General features: G+C 55.7%; 1 protein-coding gene and 1 long non-coding RNA gene across 2 annotated transcripts; one reads left to right on the top strand and one right to left on the bottom strand.

Annotated features, from left to right (window-relative positions):
* Positions 1-110: 110 nt before the first annotated feature.
* On the bottom strand, positions 111-1,864 carry LOC148092301 (uncharacterized). The gene is made up of 3 exons (XR_015715196.1): positions 1,777-1,864; positions 1,269-1,399; positions 111-409 (listed from the first exon to the last, which is right to left on the bottom strand). It is a non-coding gene; the product is annotated as an uncharacterized LOC148092301 (long non-coding RNA).
* A 701-nt stretch (positions 1,865-2,565) lies between these two features.
* On the top strand, positions 2,566-6,699 carry EVX1 (even-skipped homeobox 1). Its single transcript, XM_087821427.1, has 3 exons — positions 2,566-3,838; positions 5,313-5,557; positions 6,082-6,699. Exons 1-3 carry the CDS (start codon positions 3,409-3,411, stop codon positions 6,613-6,615), a joined length of 1,209 nt encoding a protein of 402 aa, XP_087677553.1. The 5' UTR covers positions 2,566-3,408; the 3' UTR covers positions 6,616-6,699.
* The last annotated feature ends 12,796 nt before the right edge of the window (positions 6,700-19,495 follow it).

Consider the following 19,495-nt stretch of genomic DNA (forward strand, 5'->3'; position numbering starts at 1 on the left):
TCTGGAGCTGGGTTTTCTTGGGAAGCAAAGCGACTCCAGCGGGTCGGCGCTTCTGGAGGCCGGGCCCCGATTCCCTCTAACAGGGCGCGCGCCCCGTCTCCGCGCCGCGCGGGGTTCCCACCGCCCCGCCCCGCCCGGCCCGGAGGAAGCGGGGCCGCGAGCTTTTGAAGTCCCGAGAATTTCAATCCCAGAGGAGCCGCCGGGAACTAAGCCTGTCACCCAGCGGGGAGGGGACAGCAGGCCGGCGGTCGCGGGCAGGGGTCCGCCGGGCCGGGGGAGGTGAGAAGCGGTGGGGGCTGGGCCGGACCCCGCTTCGGTGGCTCTGTCACCCCCTCTCCGGTTTTAGGGGGCTGCCGGCGACACTCCCTCTACGAACTTGCCTCCCTTCTCCATCGGTGCTGGGAAGAACCTTCAAGACACGGCGATAACCCCGCTTTTAAAATACCCCCAACCTCCACCCCGAAAAACCCAGAAAGTGTTTCCATCCAGTCCCCTCCTGTTTTCTCTTTCCTCCTGCTAAAAATCCGGTGTCTCTTCATGTGATGTTGACGAAAGGATGCTTTTAGATGTGACATTTGGTTAAAAATGATTCCCTCCTGTGCCCGGGGGTCGCAATAGGCCCCTAACGCGGGGGAAGTCGGGGCGCCTTTGAAAGCGCGGAGGCGGGAGTCGGCAGACGGATGGGGGGCCCCTGAAGCTTCACAGCCGAAGCCCAGAGGACGCGGCCCCCCTCCCGGAGAGGCTGTGTCCGAGCTTGTGCCTCCTTCCTTCCCGGGGCGCAAGGGGCAGCCCCCCTCAGCTGGGCCGGACCCAGGAAGCGGACGCCAGTGGCGCCTCTTGATCTCTCAACCCCACCCCGCTTTCATCTAGCGGGGGAAACCCAGAGCTCAGGATCAAACGCAGAGCGCCCCCATTGAGTGCAAAACGGGGGGCGGGGCGGGGGGCGCCGGGAGGCCCTCTGAGGACCCGGCCCCTCCGAGGTGAGCTCAGCGGGGGCCTCTGGGAGGAGGTGGAGGGCTCCGGGAAGGGGGGCGCGGGCGCGCCCAGGCCCAGCCTTGGGAGGGCCCAGCCGACGGGGCGCGCTGGTGGCTCCGCCACAGATGCTGGGGCTCCACTTTGACAGGCAGGAAAGAGAGCGAGCCAGATGGCCCCTCAGGCTCTGGCTGCTGGCTGGGAAGGGCAGGGCGGGACAGAGTCCTCCCCAAACTCCACACCGCAGCAAAAGGCTCGGGGAGCCCATCCCCTCCACTCCCAACCACTCCTCTCACCTTGTAAATACCCCCCAGGATTTGGGGGTTAGCAGCGCTCAGCAGATGGTGGCTTTGGGAGTCCCCCGGTGCAGAGACGTCTATGCGGACATTACCACTGGAATCCCTTCCCCAGGTTAATGAGCATCTTACTGAACAGGGAAGAAGTGGGAAGCAGGCGTGAGAAGGGAACCTCCTCTCCGTGAGCCCCTTGCTCCTTCCACCGCCTCCATTAGCCCACAGATGGGAAGACTGAGGCAGGACGAGAGGGGGAAGAGCCGAGAAAAAGAGAAAGAATGAGGAGAGAGAGGCAGGGGGTAGACAAAAACGGTAACGATGGAGGGATTTTCCTTTAGAATCTTGGAAATCGGGGCTTTGTCTTGGGACTTGGGGAAGGAGGGGGGCAGCCCTGGGTGGTGTAAAGCTAGAAGGTCTGAGGGGGCAAAGAAAGGAGAGTTGAAGGGTCGCAGTGGGAAAAGCGGCCTGCCTCCCGCCCTCCCTCCACGAAGTGGGGAGAGACCCAGCTCACCTGCCTGGCCCTGACAGCTTGCCCAGAGCTGGAGAGCGCTCAGTTTCCTAATGGGCTCTAGTTTACCTTCCCTGGAAGGAGACCCGCGGGTGACTGCTCCCAAAGACATCAGGACAACCAATGCCCCCCCCCCCCAGCTCTGCCATGGAGGTTCCCCTTCTGTCCTCATGGATTCATGACAGCCCCCGGTCACTTGCTCTTTCTGGGCAATTTGGTGATGGCTCTCTCAGGACGGAAGGTGGTGGGGTAGGGGGACCCCATGAGTCAAACCTCTGTGAACCCCAATACTGCGACTCAAGCACTCTGGACCCCTGCCCCAAACCTTTGGTGAGAGCAGTGCCTTCCTGCAGCGAGGGGCCATGTTAGCCACTGCCTCTTTTTCACTCGAAAAACCTGTTTCCGGGGGAATTCGTTGACCCTGATGAATACCTTAAAATGTGGGCAAGAAAAGAAGAAAAGGCCACTCTTAGAACCTCTCCCCACCCTACATACCTGAAGTGTAGGCGAGGCCCGAGCAAAGGCGAGAGCGATTTCTTCTGTTTTCTTCTACGAATACACCTGGAGGTCACGCCGGGCCACAGAAAGCCTGAGGCCACCTAGAAGGGGAGGGGGGAGATTACAAAAGAAATCAGCAAACATTGTGAGTCAGCAGCCAAGGCGGGTCGTTAAAGAAAAAATTTAAGACATTTATCTCTTGCCCTGTGAGGGAAGAAAAATAGCACAGTTATTATTATTTTTTGGTTCCCAGGAGGAGGGAGGTAGCTGTGGGTAGGAGGGAGGAGGGGGAAGGGAGCCGAAAGGATACCCCGGGCTCAAGCTCTCCAGACCACTTGGGGGTGGCCGGGGAATATTTTTTCGGTAGCTTGTAAAAAGGCTGGAGCCCGTTTGAGGTTAGCTCGCCAGGGACAGGCGGTTGTAATAAGGCCGGTAGAATCGAGCCTCGTGACTGGGTCTTCACACTCCGAAAATAGGGTTATGGGTTCTCTTATCAGTGTTAGATCAAGGCACCAAGTTAAGAAAACCAAAGCCGAAACCACAATAAAAAAAAAAAAATCAAAAGCGTATTCAATTACCGAGCCCCGCAGCCCCTGCGGTACTCGCCGCGCGCCGCGCGCCCCGCTTGCTTTCTGCGGAATTCCATTTGCATCCTGCCTGGGTGTCTCCCTCTCTCAGTGTGTGTGTCTCTCTGTGTTCACACTCTCCTCCCCATTCGAGCGAGGCCCACACCTGGCGCATCACTGCCGAGCCATTAGCCGCGGGGCTCCTTTCATCTTCGCTGTGGCAGACGTTTCTATTTATCCACTCGCGCTCGCCGAGTGGCGTCACCAGCGGTACTGTAATGACGATTGCACCAGGAGGATGACAGCTTAGAAAGAAGAGGGCAATGGGGCTTCCTCCCAGAGGCGGTGCGGCGCAGAGGAGCGGTCGCATCACAAGGTGACCCCAGCTCCCCACCGCCACGGTCGCCTTCCCCGTCGACATCGCGCTCCGGCCGCTCCGCGCCCATCCCGTCGCCTGGCTTCTCTTTCTCCCTCCCGCAGCCAAGATCTGTCGGACCTCTGGGGACCCGGGGACCCGGGGGCTAGGAGCTCACTTGGGGCTTTCCCCCTCCTCCCTCCGGAGAGCTCTGGGATGGAGAGCCGAAAGGACATGGTTATGTTTTTGGATGGGGGACAGCTTGGCACTCTGGTTGGCAAGAGGGTCTCCAATTTGTCCGAAGCCGTGGGCAGCCCGCTGCCGGAGCCGCCCGAGAAGATGGTGCCCCGTAGCTGCCTGAGCCCTCGGGCCGGTCCTCCGGCCTCCCGGGAGCGCGGCGGGGGAGGCCTGGAGGAGGAGCCGGTCGACGGACTAGCAGGAAGCGCTGCGGGGCCGGGCACCGAGCCGCGGGCAGCCGGGGCCGCCGTGCTCGGCCCCGGACCGCCGGCCCCCTCCGCCGCCGACAGCATCTCGGGCCAGGGGCAACCGAGCAGCTCGGACACCGAGTCGGATTTCTATGAAGAAATCGAGGTGAGCTGCACCCCGGACTGCGCCACGGGGAACGCGGAGTACCAGCACAGCCAAGGTAGCCACCGCGCGCCCTTCCCGGGCTCCCGCCGCGCCCGCGCACCTTCCACTTCAGTTCTGGAGGGGGGAAGACATTCCCCCCCCCGCAGGGTGGCTGGGGGTACCCACTTTAGCAATTCTCCCCTGCTATCTGCGCCCTCGTGGGGGTCTCCTGTGCTCCGGCATTGGCGGGGCTGAGGGTGATAGCTATGCTTTGGGGGGAGGAGGGAGACGAAAGCCCAGGGCTTGAGGGGGATTCAAAGTGCACCCCAACCCCCCAGAGTTTTGTGGTATTGCTTCAACTGCGTCTGGAAGATACGATCCCCCCCGCATGGGTGAGATCAAACGCGGTCCGGGCAGTTTGTGGCTGGCTGGGGTGTAAGGCGCATCCAGGCACGGAAGCAGGGAGTCCATAAAAAACCGTAAAATCGTGACTGACCCGGGCCGCCTGGGTGCTGAGGCCCTTCGACCAGTTTGCACGTCGGTCAGAGGTCCAAATTACCTTGTCACTTCCCGGGCTCGGTGGCGCCAGGTCGGAAATGGTCCCAATGATCTAATTGCCTTTGGTCTCCGGTTGCATTTGAAAAGGCAGAGCTCTGGCCCTCCCCCCTCCCCCTTTCCTTCCCCTTCCCACTTCTCCACCCAAAGGAAAAGGAGCTGCAGGGGGCAGGAGCCCCACCCTTCCCTGGGTTAGGCTCAAAGGAGGAGGGAGGCCTGTGACTTGAATTGGAGATCCCTTCCCCAACCAAAGGCTAGTGTGGGGTGGTGGTGAATGGCCAGGAAGGGAGTCTCCCTGAGAGGGTGGAAAGCTGGAGAGCCCACCAGCAGACACTCCTCCACGAAGCTGTTGAGGTGGTTGGGAAGAGTGGACTATGGAAGAATACCACCCCCTGGCCTTGGCAGCCAACTCCTTGTTGAGTACTCACATCCACCCATTACCACCTGGACCCAGGCTTCCTACCCATAGTATGCTCTTAGCACAGCCCATGCTCCTCTCAAGTAGTCTAAGGTGGCAGGGCACTCATGCACACACTCGTATGCCATCCAAGCCACACACGCCTCCACACAAAAGCAAGACAAGAGCCCCGTGCCCAGCTTCCTGCGATGCACTGAGACCCAGGGCTCACAGTCCCCCAGCGCAGTGATGCATGTCAATTCACTCGTCGGTCACATATGCACAACCTTGCTGGCTCCTGGCATAAAGCTCAGAGGGGCTGCATCTCACCTGTGCCCCGGGCAGGTGTCTGGGGTTTCTGGACCCAGCAGGCCATAGAGGCCTTCGGAACAGCAGCCCGCCAGGCCTAGGCTGCTCTGTGCTCATGCGGATGGTGAGCCCCTGCCCTCCATTCCTGCGCCCTTGAGGTCCCCAGCAGAAGCAGGCTACCGAGAGGGGGGAGTTCCTTTCCACCCCGGGTCTACGCCCCACCTCAGCAACCTTTCGTATCTGTTGTGTTGTGTGTGTGTGCGTTGTGCTCTGGGCTCTCCCTGCGCAGGGCCAGGCTCCGAGGCGTCGGCCAGCAGTCCCAGCGGCGGCAGCGAGGCCGCCAAGAGCAACGGCGGCGGCTCCCAGGGCGGCCTGGCCTGCAGCGCCAGCGACCAGATGCGCCGCTACCGCACCGCCTTCACCCGGGAGCAGATTGCGCGGCTGGAGAAGGAGTTCTACCGGGAGAACTACGTGTCCAGGCCGCGGAGATGCGAGCTGGCTGCCGCCCTCAACCTGCCTGAAACCACCATCAAGGTACGCGCTCCGCAGGCCAGGGAGAGGGGCTGCGTCCACTCAGCGGGGAAGCGCCACCGCCCAGTCCCCAAGTCCTGCGCCAGCCGGGAATCGGGTCTGTGGGCTCCCTGCCCACGTGGCATCTGCGCTGGGGGTGTCCGGCCCGGTGTAGGCGCCCGGTGTGGCAGATCTACCCAGACAGTCCCTAGGCAGCCACTGCGGCCACGAGGCCCACTCCGACCCTTTCCTAGCCAAATAAACATCAGGGGTGGGGTGCCAAGGAAGCGTCCCGAGGGAGAGCGGCTGGAAGGGGCGGTGTTTCTGGGGAGCCTCAAACCCGGGGCGTCCTGAGTCCCCTCTACCAGCACGGACACCGGGTTCTGGCAGCCGGGGGTCTCTGGCTGCGGGGACAGAGGGGAGGAAGGACAGGCCCGGGGACCCTCTCCGGCCCTCTCCTGGAGGGAGCCCAGCTCCAGGTGGCGGTGGCTCAGCCCGCCCGGCCCGGCGCAGCCGCCCCACCGCGCCTTCGCCTCCCCCGCCACCAGGTGTGGTTCCAGAACCGGCGCATGAAGGACAAGCGGCAGCGGCTGGCCATGACGTGGCCGCACCCGGCCGACCCCGCCTTCTACACGTACATGATGAGCCACGCGGCGGCCGCGGGCGGCCTGCCCTACCCCTTCCCGTCGCACCTGCCGCTGCCCTACTACTCGCCCGTGGGCCTGGGCGCCGCCTCCGCGTCCGCCGCCTCGCCCTTCGGCGGCCCGCTGCGCCCGCTCGACACCTTCCGCGTGCTGTCCCCGCCCTACCCGCGGCCCGAACTGCTGTGCGCCTTCCGCCACCCGCCGCTCTACCCGGGCCCCGCGCACGGCCTGGGCGCCTCGGCCGGCGGCCCCTGCTCCTGCCTCGCCTGCCACGGCGGCCCGGCCAACGGGCTGGCGCCCCGCGCCGCCGCCGCCTCGGACTTCACCTGTGCCTCCACCTCGCGCTCGGACTCCTTCCTCACCTTCGCGCCCTCGGTGCTCAGCAAAGCATCCTCTGTCGCGCTGGACCAGAGAGAGGAGGTGCCCCTCACCAGATAAGGGGCTGCCTGCTCCAGGACACCCGTGGGGGCCCCCCCGGGGACTCAGCCGGCGCCCCTCCTGCCCCCAGGGCACCGAGGGCGAAGTGGAGGGACCAGCGGGACTGGGCCTCGAGGAGGGGACGCCCAGGAATGGCCTTGGCTGGCGCGTTTGGGCAGCAGGAGTGGGAATGGCTGAGGCTGAGAGACCTTCCTCTGGGGCGGCCCCTCTTTGCCATTTTTCGTCGGACCCACAGCCCCCAACCCGGGCTGAGGCTGTGGCTCCAGATCTAAACAAACTTAGCAGCAAAAGCAACCAATATCCAGCCCCTCAGCCCCCCACCCCTCACACCCCTCCCTCACCCCGGATACCCACCTCCCCTCACCCCAGAGCCAAGCCCAAGCACTGGAAAGGGAAATTGCTGTCTCTCTGAACAAAATGCTGTGTATGCAGAGCAGGTAGAGATTAATCTTTGCCAGCTTTTCGAAGGCATGGCAAGGGGCTTGTGGATGGCAGTGCACCAGCCATCTAGGGGAGAGAGTGAGAGAGATGATTTACTGCCACGGAGAATCCCGGCCCTCTCATGGAACCCGGGGGCTCTTGCCTTCCCGGTGCCTCACTTACACATCTTCTGGTTCTGCCATCTACCAGCACCGAACCTCTTTCCTCTCTCCTAGCTTCTTGAGATCTTTCAACTTGCAACTCCATCTCCAACCCCGCACCCTGCCACCATCCCACCTGCACTTTGTGTTTCAGGTTGGCAGGGAGGCTGCATATCCCTCACCCCACCCCACCCCAAGACACCTTGGCGGCTTCTACCCAGCCTCTCCTCCCTGGGCCCAGCACACGCCCTGATTAGTGAGTGATGTGTGTGAGGAGGGTTTTTGAATGTTGAATGTATAATCATCACCATGCAGCCGGCCAGAGCTGAGCTGTTAACAAGGCGCCCAGGGAAGAGCTTAGGGAGCAGGACCTCATCTCCCTCCCTCAGTGTCTGGAGACAAATTAGAGGCTATTTCCAGCCTTTGCCTTCACCGGGAGCTTTCTGGTCCTCCCCTTTGCGTTTGGCATTTTACATCATTCTTCCTCTCATTTTCCTTCCAAGCTGCCCACCGGAGCTAGACTTTCAGATACTAGTGGGAGCCTTCTACCCGTTCTGGGGAGCTTGCCTTTCCCCTTCGCCAGGGTGTGTTTGGGAACCGCTCCCAAACTCCCACACTCATCTTTGCAGCCAGTGTTTGAGGAACCTATAGCCCCCAATGAAAGCTTCACCCTGGCTGGGAGGGAGTGGTTCTTCCTGTAGGGAATGAATTTGGTTTGGTTTTCCTTTGAAGCCCAAAGAATTTGCTGTTACAATTTGTTGACCATATTGCAATAAAAGCTGGACATGATGCTCACTTTAACATTTTAATTTTTTTGGCAGTAGGCAATAGGCTGACTCCTTTTGAATGGCTAGTTCAGCCACCTTAGGCTTGCGCAGAGAAGGAATCCAAAGATGGGCCCACAGATGGAGAGTCTCCCAAATCTCCGTTGGGCATTGGCAGGCTCCACGTGGACATTGCCCAGAGGTGGAGAAGGCAGGCTCCAAGCTGCCCTGAGGAGCAGGTTTCCTTAGTTCTGTGCATACTGGGAGCCTTCCAGGGCTAAACTGGTAGAGAGAACACTGGCCCCACTTAGGGCTCACTCCTGCAATGCCGCCTTCTCCACTTGCTCCAACCCTTTGAGGAAAGCTGGCTCTGGACTATAGTTTTCGTGGATCTTACCCCAGCCCAAGTAGAGACTAATGAGGCAGTGGGGGCGGAGCTTGAGCACTGCAGAGAGCTGGGTTTGCTGGCCAAGCTGGGTCTGAGAAGTAGGGTTCAGGGAGATGAGGGAGGGGGACTCCTTGGTTGGGATGGAAGGGCGTGAATCCTCCTCAAACTGGCAGTCATCTCCGGGGATGGATTTCCGTGCTGGTCAGGGTAAGGGGACAGGCAGTGCTTGGCAGCCACCTCAGTCCCATCCTCGGTCCCCAAAGGAGAACCTGCCGAGCAGGGGAGAGATGGGTGTCCGCAGCAGGCTGGGAGCTCGGAATGCATGGACTCCAAGGGTCCTGCGGCTGTATCCGTGGGCAGGTGTGGACTTCTCCGTTGGCCTTCTTCCTTCTTGGAGCTCCAGAGCAAAACCTTGTGCACACAGTGAGCCTGCCCTCGCAGGCACAGCCCGGTGCGGAGGTTTCCCGCAGCCAACTCGCCACTGCCCCGCCCCCATCCCTGCGCAGCGCCTTCTGCAGCCGGGAAGCTCCCGGTGCCAAATCCCGGCAAATTTCGCGGTTACTTCGCGTTGGGCCGAGATTGCTTGCGACAGGTACATGGGCTGCGGGGTGCCCTAATGCCAGGCGTATTTTCAGTTAATAGGGAGGGAAAATGAGATGTCTGCAGCGATATTGGAAAGTGCAAGATCGATGATCCGGCCTCGTGTCCAATCAGCAGCCTTTAATTGACTGTATTTTCTGGGTAATTGAGCCTCTCTTCCTCCAAATTGAAGTGGAAGATATAACAATACATCTTGCCAGGAGGAATTACTCATTACTTCATAATGAAATTTCCCTTTTGCCAAGGTTTGCGGTTTGGTGCTAGGAACCACTTCTCGCCCTCCCTCCCCCACCCACCACCGAAAAACAGGTTTGGCCGCCTGCACCCTGCAGCCGCAGGTGGCCTGATACCTCCATTAGGGTGCTGGTGGGGGAAGGGGGGGGTAACCAGGAATAAAACACTGCCCCTCCACAGCTGCAGCCTCTTCGCCTGTGAAATGGGAAGTCTAGACCAAGCAGCTGGGCTGGCGTGGGGTGATCGCTATCCTTTGGTCACCTTTCTGGGCGCCTCTACTTAGCTTTGCTCCGTTTCCGTCCCATTTCGCAGGTGGGAAAACGGAGGCTCCCGATCTCACACAGCAATTAGTGGCCCATACATACAGCTTTGAGCGCCAGGCTCCAGCTTCCTCTCCCCTGCCCTGAGCCTCTTTGGGGCCCATCGGTTACCCCTCGCGAAGTCTGACCCCTCACTCCAGAGTCACACTTTCCCTGGGCCACTCGGCCGAGCGGAGCCGGGCGGGGTCTGGCAGCGCACACGGGCGCTCCACCGCGGCCCGCCGGGCCCGCAAGACCAGCCGCCCCGCAGCCCCTGTGCGTGCTCAGCGCCGGCCGTCGCTCGCTTGTTAGCGGGTGATTGATTGCCTTATTAAAGCGTGTTCTTGTAAGTGTGACCAAACTGATTGCAGTGCATATGTTTGGGATAATGCTCATTTTAAACAAGAGGATCGAGATGAGCTCGGCAGAGCCTCCAAAGACGAAATGATTCCGGCCAGCAGCTCCCTACCTCTGGCATTAAATTGCCCAGTTACATAGCAAATCACTTGGTTCCCCCACCCTTGTCCCCATTTCTTTCCTGGCCTGCAGTTTGATCGAATTCCCCAGTGTGGCTTGCCCCACGCAGGGCCTCTCTAGTGACTCTCTGGGCTCTGCCTTCCCAGCCAAGAACCCTGCACCGCACACCCCAGACATCCAGCCCCCCTGCCCCATCCCAGGCAGCAGGCAGATTCAGAATGCACCCTTTCACCCCAGGCCTCCTAGGCGAATGTGGCCCTAGGCGGTCACCCAAATGGGAGCTTAGGTCCCCAAAGCAAGCCTCGCGTCTCCCCACCCCCAGGCCTTTCCCGAAAGTTTAAGAGATTCTTTTGTTCCCCAGGCTTCTCCCGCTCGGTTGCTTCCTTTATCCCTCAATCGAGGAAACCCGCCGCCATATGTCGGCCGAAGAGCGTGGGTGTCACAGTGGACAGTTGTCAAGGGTGGCCCTACGGATGGCATTCTCCAAGCGGAAAGAGCTTTTCTTTCTTAGCACCCTCTCTGTGCACATCACCCCAGAGTGAGAGAGGGAGCAGTAGGAGTGATAGCAGTGGGGAGGGAAAGGAGGTCGGGGCAAAACATTGGGATTTCTTCTAATTTTTCCACCGTCAACCAGTCGCTGTGGCCAGGTTCTCTTTCTGTACCGGTTCCCTAACAAAGAAATCCCCAGCCGGCTTTCACCCACTCCAGTCGACTTGCAGGGGAGCCAAACTGTAGGCAGATTGAACTTCCTAAGGGCCACCTTGGGATACGCTGGAATCCTGATTTGTTCAAGATGATGCTGGTCAACAGGACAAGTCAGAAACGATGCCACGCTTCCAGGTGTCATCTGTAAGTGCAATTGCACGGATTCGTTTGCAAGACCCAGCTAGAGCGCATCTGGATGAGCGACTTGATCCAAACGGCACATTTCTTGCATCACTCAGCTCCTCCCTGGCTCTTCAGGGCAGGCACAACAGACTGCGTCAGGGCAAAACCAAGGCCCAGCGGCGCGACTTGTGCCAGCTTGCGGCACCCCAAAATGTTGACCCTTAGGGGGGAAAAGCCAATCACAAAATGACTGCTACCGTCTACAAAGCAAACAGAAACACAAGTCGTTTCCAAAATCGCCCTCTCAGCAAATAAGTACGCGATATTCTGTGCGGGAGCAGGAGAGAGAGAAAGATTGCCACTTAAAAATAACATGAAAGCATTAAGTAATTATTTAAAACAAGGCTGTTTAGAAAAATATTTGTATTTATTGCAGCTGCTCAATTGGCCTCGTTAAAGTCGGCAAGCGTTTAAATTGTGTTACAATCTCATTTAAATCCAGCCCGTTCCAGCAGGCTGAAGAGCTTGAACAGACCAATCACTTCATAATGATGATAAATGAGAAATTAATTCAGATACAAGCAAGACAATTTAGGCCTTCATCTGGTTAAATAGCCTTCCAATATTATTCGCGGTGGCGGGTCACAGATTGAATCAATTGTCCAATCTTGTGAAAGTCATATCCTAGCGTCTTCATTCGGATTATTTATAGCGCGGGGAGGGCTGCTGAAAGGTATCCGCTGTTAACTGGGACAATTACTTAAAGGGAAGCGTTTATAAAATGGAAAACAAATGCCGGGGTTAGAAACAAATGGGATCAAAAGCAGCCGTTCCAATCTGGCTCCCCGAGGGAAGGGAGCGGGCGCGGCTCCCGCAGGACCAGGGACGCTCCCGGCTCGGCCCCTGGCCTCCCGCGTCCGCGGGGCGCGCCAGCCTGCGCCCTGCGCCCGGGCTGCAGCGGTGACCCCCGGCCAGCCAAGACCTCGCGGCTGCGGGTCGGGCGGGAAACCGCCGCCGGGCCCTCGGTGGCGGACGGGGCCCCGCCTCGTCTCCGGCGGAGCAGCGCCCTGCGCCAGCGACCCCAGGACGTTGCACGTGGTGCCGGCGTCTCGGCCGCCACCGGCCACAGGCTCCCTGTTCGACACGCTGGGGCCGTCGTCGCAGAGGTCAGGAGGCCTCGCCACGCGCACGGGCGGGGGTCCCTGGAAGTGGCTGCACTCCGGAGGCTCAGCCTCCTTTTAGACTTGGCCTCCTCCTAAGCCGACGGCAGGTTAGACCCACCGCCCCTATTTTCTTAGGGTCGCTCCCCCTCGCCGCCCTCCGGGAACACAAAGCGCGCCTGGGGTCGCGGCGAGTCCTGTCGGGCCTGGACCCTCTCCAGGCCGGCCTCTCGGGCCTGTGAGCAGCGTCCCATTCTCCAAATAAAAAGAAAATGAAATAAAAAGAAGCAGCACCCCATCCACCCCCATCAAGGAAGGGTCCTCTCCATCTCCTGAAACCGCCCCTCCTGGCGAGGCCGCTCCCCCGCGGTCACCCTGGCGCGCGCGTCCCTGCGCCTCGCCACAGCCCAGGACAGGCGTGGTGGCGGCAGGACTCGGAGGCGACCTGTGCCTCCTGGAGGTGTCTGCCCGCCTCGTCGGCGGGTTCAGGCGAAGGCCCAGGAGAGTGTGCGCGGGGCGGTGGGCTTGCCTACCCCCCCTCGGCACACGCCCGCTCAGCTACAAATGTGCGCCGCGTCTACACGCGCCCTGGGCGCGGGCCCAGGGGAAACGGAGCCTTTCCAGGCGGCGCGCTTTGGGGATCTGAGAGAAGTGGGCTCGGAGCAGAGACGCGGGAAAGGTCGTTCGATGCGCGGAGCCTGGAGCCAGAGCCCAGAGCGAGAGGCCCCCGGCGAAGGCTGCGGCGTCCACGCGGCCCAGCGCGCGCGCCCTCCCGGCAGCTTCGAGGTGGCGTTTATTATTTTCTTTCCTTTTTTTTTGTCTTCCTCTGTATTTCTGTGTTTTGAAACAAAAGCCCAACTAATGGATTCCTGGCGCTCCGAGGACCCACTCCCGGGAACGACTTTGATGCATTGCTGTCCAATTAGTGCCTTTAATTGGTGTCCTCGGGGACCGGCTGCCCGGAGCCGGGACACAGCCTCCTCGCGCCTCTCCTGCGCGCTGGAAAGGTAAAATTTATAACGCGCTGGTGCAGTCCCTCGGGAGCGCGAGCCAGGGAGGGAGGCAGGGAAGGAAGGGAGAAACACAGCTCCGCCTTGCAGGGCGCAGGCCCTCCAGCCGCGGGGATGGCGGGTAAGGGCCCGGAGCACCCGGTTTCCACTCAGTTTCCTGACTCGCCCCCGGGCCCGGCGGGAGGGCTGGGGCGGCCGAGTTGCTGAGGATTATGAATTTCCTCGCAGAAAGGCCAAGGGAGAGAGCATTGTCTGTAGAAGCCCACCCCATGTGGTCTCGCTTCTCGTTAATAATGGCTGTTTGTTAACAAGGATGCCGAGGTTAAATAATCCGGGTGGAAGATTAAACACGCCTCATCAAGGCGCTGGGAGCCGAGCTGCACGGAGACCCGCGCAGGAGCCACCGGCTGGCTGGAGCCCAGAGGAAGGTGGGAACACGCGGCCTGCAAGGAACCCTGGGGTAGAGGAGGAGGGGAGGTCTGGGCTCCCTTTTTAGGGTGTCCCCCATAAAGTCGGTGCAGGCCCCACCCCTTGACGTGTTGAATAGAAAATCCATGAAGGGACCAGCCCCAGTGAAGTATGGATGTCAAACCCTGCCAGTGGTCTGCTGAGATCAGAAATGGAGGCCTGGGTCTGAATCCTGGGCCCCGCCTTGAGGAGGGGCTGCCTGCGGCCTCCCAGGCCTCGCAAAGCCATGCCCCTGGGAAGTAAGGGGCATCTGTGCCACGTGTGAGTAGCGCTGGACTGGAAGACGGAAGATGAAGCTTGTAGCTGGGGCTCTGCCCCCACATACCTGTGTCATCTGTATCCATTGTTTTCCTAGCTCCATTTTCCTGCCCTATGAGATAGACAGGAGACAGGGCTTGATACAGATGACGTATAACATTTCTTTTCCATTCCTCTAGCTCTCCCCAGGGTTAGCGATCTGAGCACCCATCAGATACTCTGTCTCCATCCAACCTTGGAGGGTTCAGTCAAGGAGGAATTTGTTCAGCAAATATTTGAGAGCCTACTATGGGCCAGTCACTGTGCAGTAGGAACTGTAGGGCAAAGGGAAGAGGGATCAGTAAAAGAAGTGTAGATCTTGTTGAGGAAGCCAGTGAGGGTAAATATTGCAGAAGTAGTTCCTAGATAGAAAGTTTGTTTAGGGGAGCAGCGAGAAGGTCCTCACCTGGAGTCTTGGTGATTTGACAGTGAACAAAAAGTACAGGACCCTCCCCACCCCCGCCCCTGGCAATTGGAGTAGGAGCCCCATGACATATGCATCTAATATTGCCAATTTTCTACTTATATGTTGTTTCAATAGAATTCAATTCTTAAGCTAATTCCCCAAACACTTCACTTCCTGAATCTACCAAACAGGGAGCTCAGCTGCTGGGCTGAGACTCTTCAGTCTTCTTGGCGATGGGCATCTGGGTTCAAGAAAGGCAGTGGGCAAGTACTGAGGTTTTTCTTCTCATCAGCAGTAGTCGTGGCTCCTGCATTTCTCTGCCTTCACTTAGGAAGTCCAGGAACCAGATTTGTGGTGCTGGGCAGTGAGGTTGAACAGCTAACATGTATGGAGTACTTGTCACATGCCATTCACTGTTCTATGCTTTCCATGTATTATTTCATTTAATTTCCATAACAGCCCCTCCTGGTGAGCACTGTGATATTTCTCACTTTACAGATGAGGAAACTGAAGTCATAGCTTTAGCGGGAGCCCTGCAAGATGATACTGTGCTAGGGTGGACAGGCAATTGTAGGTACTAGGGGAGGGTTCCCAGTCCTGCCTGACCTAACTAGTGAAATCAACACGTCTAAAAGCTGACTCAAAAGTGCGAAACCAGGAGGTCAAATCACAGCATCCAAAGGAGCTCAGTCCTGATTCCATAAGTTTTCAGTACTGAGCTACTCAGTTAGAAAGGTGGAGCCCAGGAGTGAAATGACAGAATGGAAGGTGCATTATTACTCAGCAGTCTGAGGTAAAAGATAAAAGCTGTGCAACCAGCAAGAGAAATTGGTGCAAGGAGCGCAGGACTAATAAGGCTCCCAAACTTGTTAGGCTGATGATGCTCAGGGGAAGACTGGAGCACCAGGCAGGAACACGTGCCTGAGGCTTAATTGCCACTGTCCTGTCATACCCTTCTTTAGTAAAAGAACCTCTTTCAGCTGGGCAGATGCTCACTTAAATAAAGGCTGCGTGTCCCAGCCTGCTAGGTGTGGGTGGCCATGTGACTGAGTTCTGGCCAGCGGGATGTAAGCAGTCCCGGTGAGTGTGATTTAATAGGAAGCGTCCTTAAAAGGAGGGGATTGTGCCCTTTTCTGCCCCTTCTTATTTCTTCTGGCTGAAATTTGACATAGTGGATGGAACTCAAGAAGCTATCTTGGACCATGAAAAGGAAGCCATGTGTTGAGCAAAGTGGAAAAAGATAAAGGAAGCTTGGGTCTCGGACACTGTGGAATCCCCCTGGACCACCTACCTCTGGGCTTCTTTTACATAAGAAAGAAATACACTTCTGTCTGCACTGAACCACTCTTATTTTGGATTTTCTCTCCCACGGAGTAGAAGCTAATCCTAACTAATACAGTATTAAAGATTAAGTAGGGCAAAAGTCAACAGGAGCCACTCCTGCAAATCGATTGCACAAAGACAGCCCTTGGAAGGAGGCATGACCCCGGCACCCGGATTTATATCTGGTTGGTAATGGACATGGAGGTGATGTATATAGCACGGAGCCTTGAAGTTAGACTTTCAGGATGGGGAGTGCAGCATGGAAAGAAAATAGGTTTGGGGGTGAGAGACTGATTTAAATTCTTGTTTTGTTGCTTACTGGCTGAGTGACCTAGCAAGTTACTTGATCTTTTTGAGCTACAGTTTCCTCACCATGGGGTGGTAATTCTAATCAATGAGATAATAAGCATAAATCACTTTAATTCCTTTCCCTTCTCTTTGCTCTTTTTCTAATCTTTTATCCCTAGTCCTAACTCCATTTACCCCTGGAGTGGGAGTGGGCTTTGATTCTAAGTCCCATCTTCTCTGGGGATGAAGGAAAGTAGAGGCCACTTATGTAAGTTTGACCTGTTGGGATTTGCCACAGAACTAGGCAGACTGGTGGTGGTGATGGTGGGGATGGTGGTGATGGTAGTGGAGGTGGTGGGGATGGTGGGGATGGTGGTAGTGGAAGTGGTGGTGATGGTGGTGGTGGTGATGGTGGAGGTGGTAGTGATGGTGATGGTGGTGGTGGTAGTGATGATGGTGGTGATGGTGGTGGCGGTGACGGTGGCTTTAGCCATGGAAGGTTTCAATGTTGGCTTCACATTAGAATCAACTGCTCTAAACTGGTTGAATCTGATTCTCGGAAGTGGTGGTCTGGGCATCTGTAGTTTTCAACGCTCCCCTAGGTGGTCCTTTTCACTGGTGCACAGCGAAAACTGAGAACCAGTGGGGAAGGGAATGCATAGGCTTGCCCTAGCGCCTAGTAGGTACTCAATAAATTCTATAAATTGTAACTGAACTGAGATTGGGCTTAGTAGGAAAGGATCTAGGTCTCTTTTTTATCTTTAAATATATGTGATCCACTCAGATGACCTATTGACTAAGCCAAGTTTTTGTAATTTGGATATACTACATATCTAGAGGCATTCTGACATTTCAGAGCCAGGAATGACCCTCTAGATCTTTAGCCAAATGATTTTACTTTGTAGGTTTTTAGTTTTCTGTAGGTAAAATGGACCTTGTATAGCTACTGTGGGTTTAGAGCAGACACAGGATATTCCATAGGAAATATGCCACCGCTCTTCTCCTTTAATTCTGATGCCAAGGCACATTCCTTTCCTATTTCACTTGGGCAGTGCTAACATGTCCAGATCCAAAGGCCAAAGCTATGTTTCTTAATGGCACTCCAGGGCCTTCATTGGAAGCTGACATTCCAGTTGCACATCTCTGAGGTCAGCAATTGAAATTAGTGAAAGGCACCCAGCCAGTGTGGCTCAGTGGCTGAGCAGCATTGACATATGAACGAGGTCACGGTTCCATTCATGGTCAGGGCACATGCCCGGGTTGCAGCTCAATCTCCAATAGGAGACATGTAGGAGGCAGCCGATCAATGCTGACTCTCATCACTGATGTTTCTCTCTCTCTCCCTCTCCCTTCCTCTCTCTGAAATCAATAAAAACATATTAAAAAGAGAAATTAGTGAAAGGCAAGGTGCTGAGAAGAACAGGGTAAGGGCACACTCTCATCTAGATGTCACCTCACTGAACTACCAGGAATGAAGTACAGAGGAGGAATTACAAGCTCCCTTGCAAGCTGCAGAGGGACGCTTGTGTGTTGTGCCTGGGGTGGGCCTGGGGGACCTTTGGAGAGCCCCACCAGTTTCTGTTATGTAGCAGAACTGGCCAAGTGGCTTTGGAAATCATGATTGTTTAAGATCAGAGATAGGGTTTGGGGGTGGCAGTAACTCTGAAAGAAATATATGTAAAAATAATCCTGCCCCTCCAAAGAGAATTTCTAGAATTCCAGGAAAGTGCCCTTAGCACTGTCTGAATAGGGTCTGCTTCTGAACTGTCATGATATCTGTGCAAAACAACTAATATTTGTACTTTCTGCGGTGAAAAAAGGTTTGGGTTTTTTGTTTTCGTTTTGATTTTAAGATATAGATTTAGTTCCGCACCTACCTAGTTATTCTTGAAGTGCCTGAGACATCTTGGTGAGGGTGTTTTCTCTCCGCCACCACAGCCAGAGGCTTGCCTTTGCTGGGATGTCTGGATCAGATCACGGGAACAAAAGAGAAGAAAAGGAGGCAGAGTTGAGTATAAGTGTGGAACAGGAAACCCGCTTGGGTTTGGAGACCCACACTTTGGGTTTGAGCTCGTTGTGTAAAGTGTGCAAGCTCTTGGTCACTTCAAATTACCTGGAGGACAGTCACTGTTCACACCCCCAGACTATGCTGATGACTCTACTCCAGATCTGATGTTCTTTTGCTAAGTTAGGATTACCATTTTGGCCTGCTGGAAATCTCAACTCTTACCCACAGCAGGGTTTTAGTTAGTTGTGACAATGTGTCCTTTCCTAGTCATTATATTTCCCATCAGTGGAGGCGTCAGGCTTGCGGGTAACACAGCGGGAGCACCACACGACTTCGATGGCTTCACATGGCTGGCTGTCGGAGGGCGGGCAGTCAATGGGCTGTCCCGTCCGTCTGTTACAGGATTGCCCCCTCTGCTTTGAAAGGGTGGACCGAGAGGGTTACACAGGCTCCGAGAAGCAGCAGAGGGCTGTCTGGCTTCTGTTTGTGGCATGTGCTGGTTTCCTGGACTATTTGTGGGGAGGACTGTGTCAGGCTTTTAATATCTTAAACTTTGCATTTCTTATAACCTTCCTACAGTGAACTGAGGTTCAGATCCACTTCCCATGGCTCCTTTCTCCACAATGCCACCCAGTAACACTCTTCAGAGCAGTCTCCACATAGTAGGATGGGTTTCAGAAAACCCTTTTAAAGGGTATTGAAGCTTTTTAAGAGGCAATTCTACTGAAAGATAGTTGTGAATTTAACTGAATGCTATTTTCTTTTCTTTTTCAATTACAGTTGACACACATTATTTGTTTCCGGTGTACACCCCAGTGATTAGACTTACATAACTTACTAAGTGATCATCCTGATATTTAACATAGTATATATGTGTATTTCCAGATGTGTGACAGGTTTGCCTCGTGGTAAATGGTATTTTATATAGGTGATGATTTTTCAATGGATTCCTGTCTTCTGCAACCAACTGTGGACCCCTTAATTTTTCTCTTCACCTATGAAGCTAAGTCCCAGTGACATAACTTCGCCCTTTTTCTATAATGTAATTTTTAGACATTGTGCCTAAGAAATTGCCGTGACTTACCCAGTGAGCTTTTAAATGCTTCGCTGATGGTCGATCTCGTTGGATAAAACGAGTTGCCTTGGTTATTGGCTAATATGCAGGGGTTAAGACAAGTCCTGTGCTTTATTCCTTCCTCCGTTCACAGTCCATTATTCCAATTTCAGGGCAAAGCAACACATTCTTGGGAGAAGGGGTATGTGATATAGTCTCATTTCCGGCTTGCTGTAGGCACTCTGCCTTTAGTCCCATTCTTAGGCCGAGTCTCATCTCCCATCAAATTGAATCATGAGATACACAATGAATGGCACAGGGACCTAACAGTGCTCTATGGCTGGGGTGAGGGTAATTGATTTTCAAATTTTTTTAATCGGTTACTTGGTACAGAACAGGAGGTCAGTGAGTATGTTGATTTTGTGGAAAGTGAAAAATTAAGATTCTTCAGTTTGGCTTATTTCAGAGGAAAACGTTTACCTCAGAAGCTAAAAATGAGCCAAGAGTGTTAAATGGCTTTCAAAGAGTTAAATCTTAAAAGAGACCCTTCTCATTTCAAGGATTTTATAAGCACTAATTATAAATATATGAGCTGATATAAACAGACTTAATTTTATGTAGTTGGTGAAAAGAAAGCTTTGTTAAAAGGAATTGTGTATTTTGAATCACACCTTGCTAATGATTCCTGTTATTTT

The sequence above is a fragment of the Miniopterus natalensis genome, chromosome 10 (assembly GCF_054644295.1).
Source record: "Miniopterus natalensis isolate mMinNat1 chromosome 10, mMinNat1.hap1, whole genome shotgun sequence".
NCBI lineage: Eukaryota > Metazoa > Chordata > Mammalia > Chiroptera > Miniopteridae > Miniopterus > Miniopterus natalensis.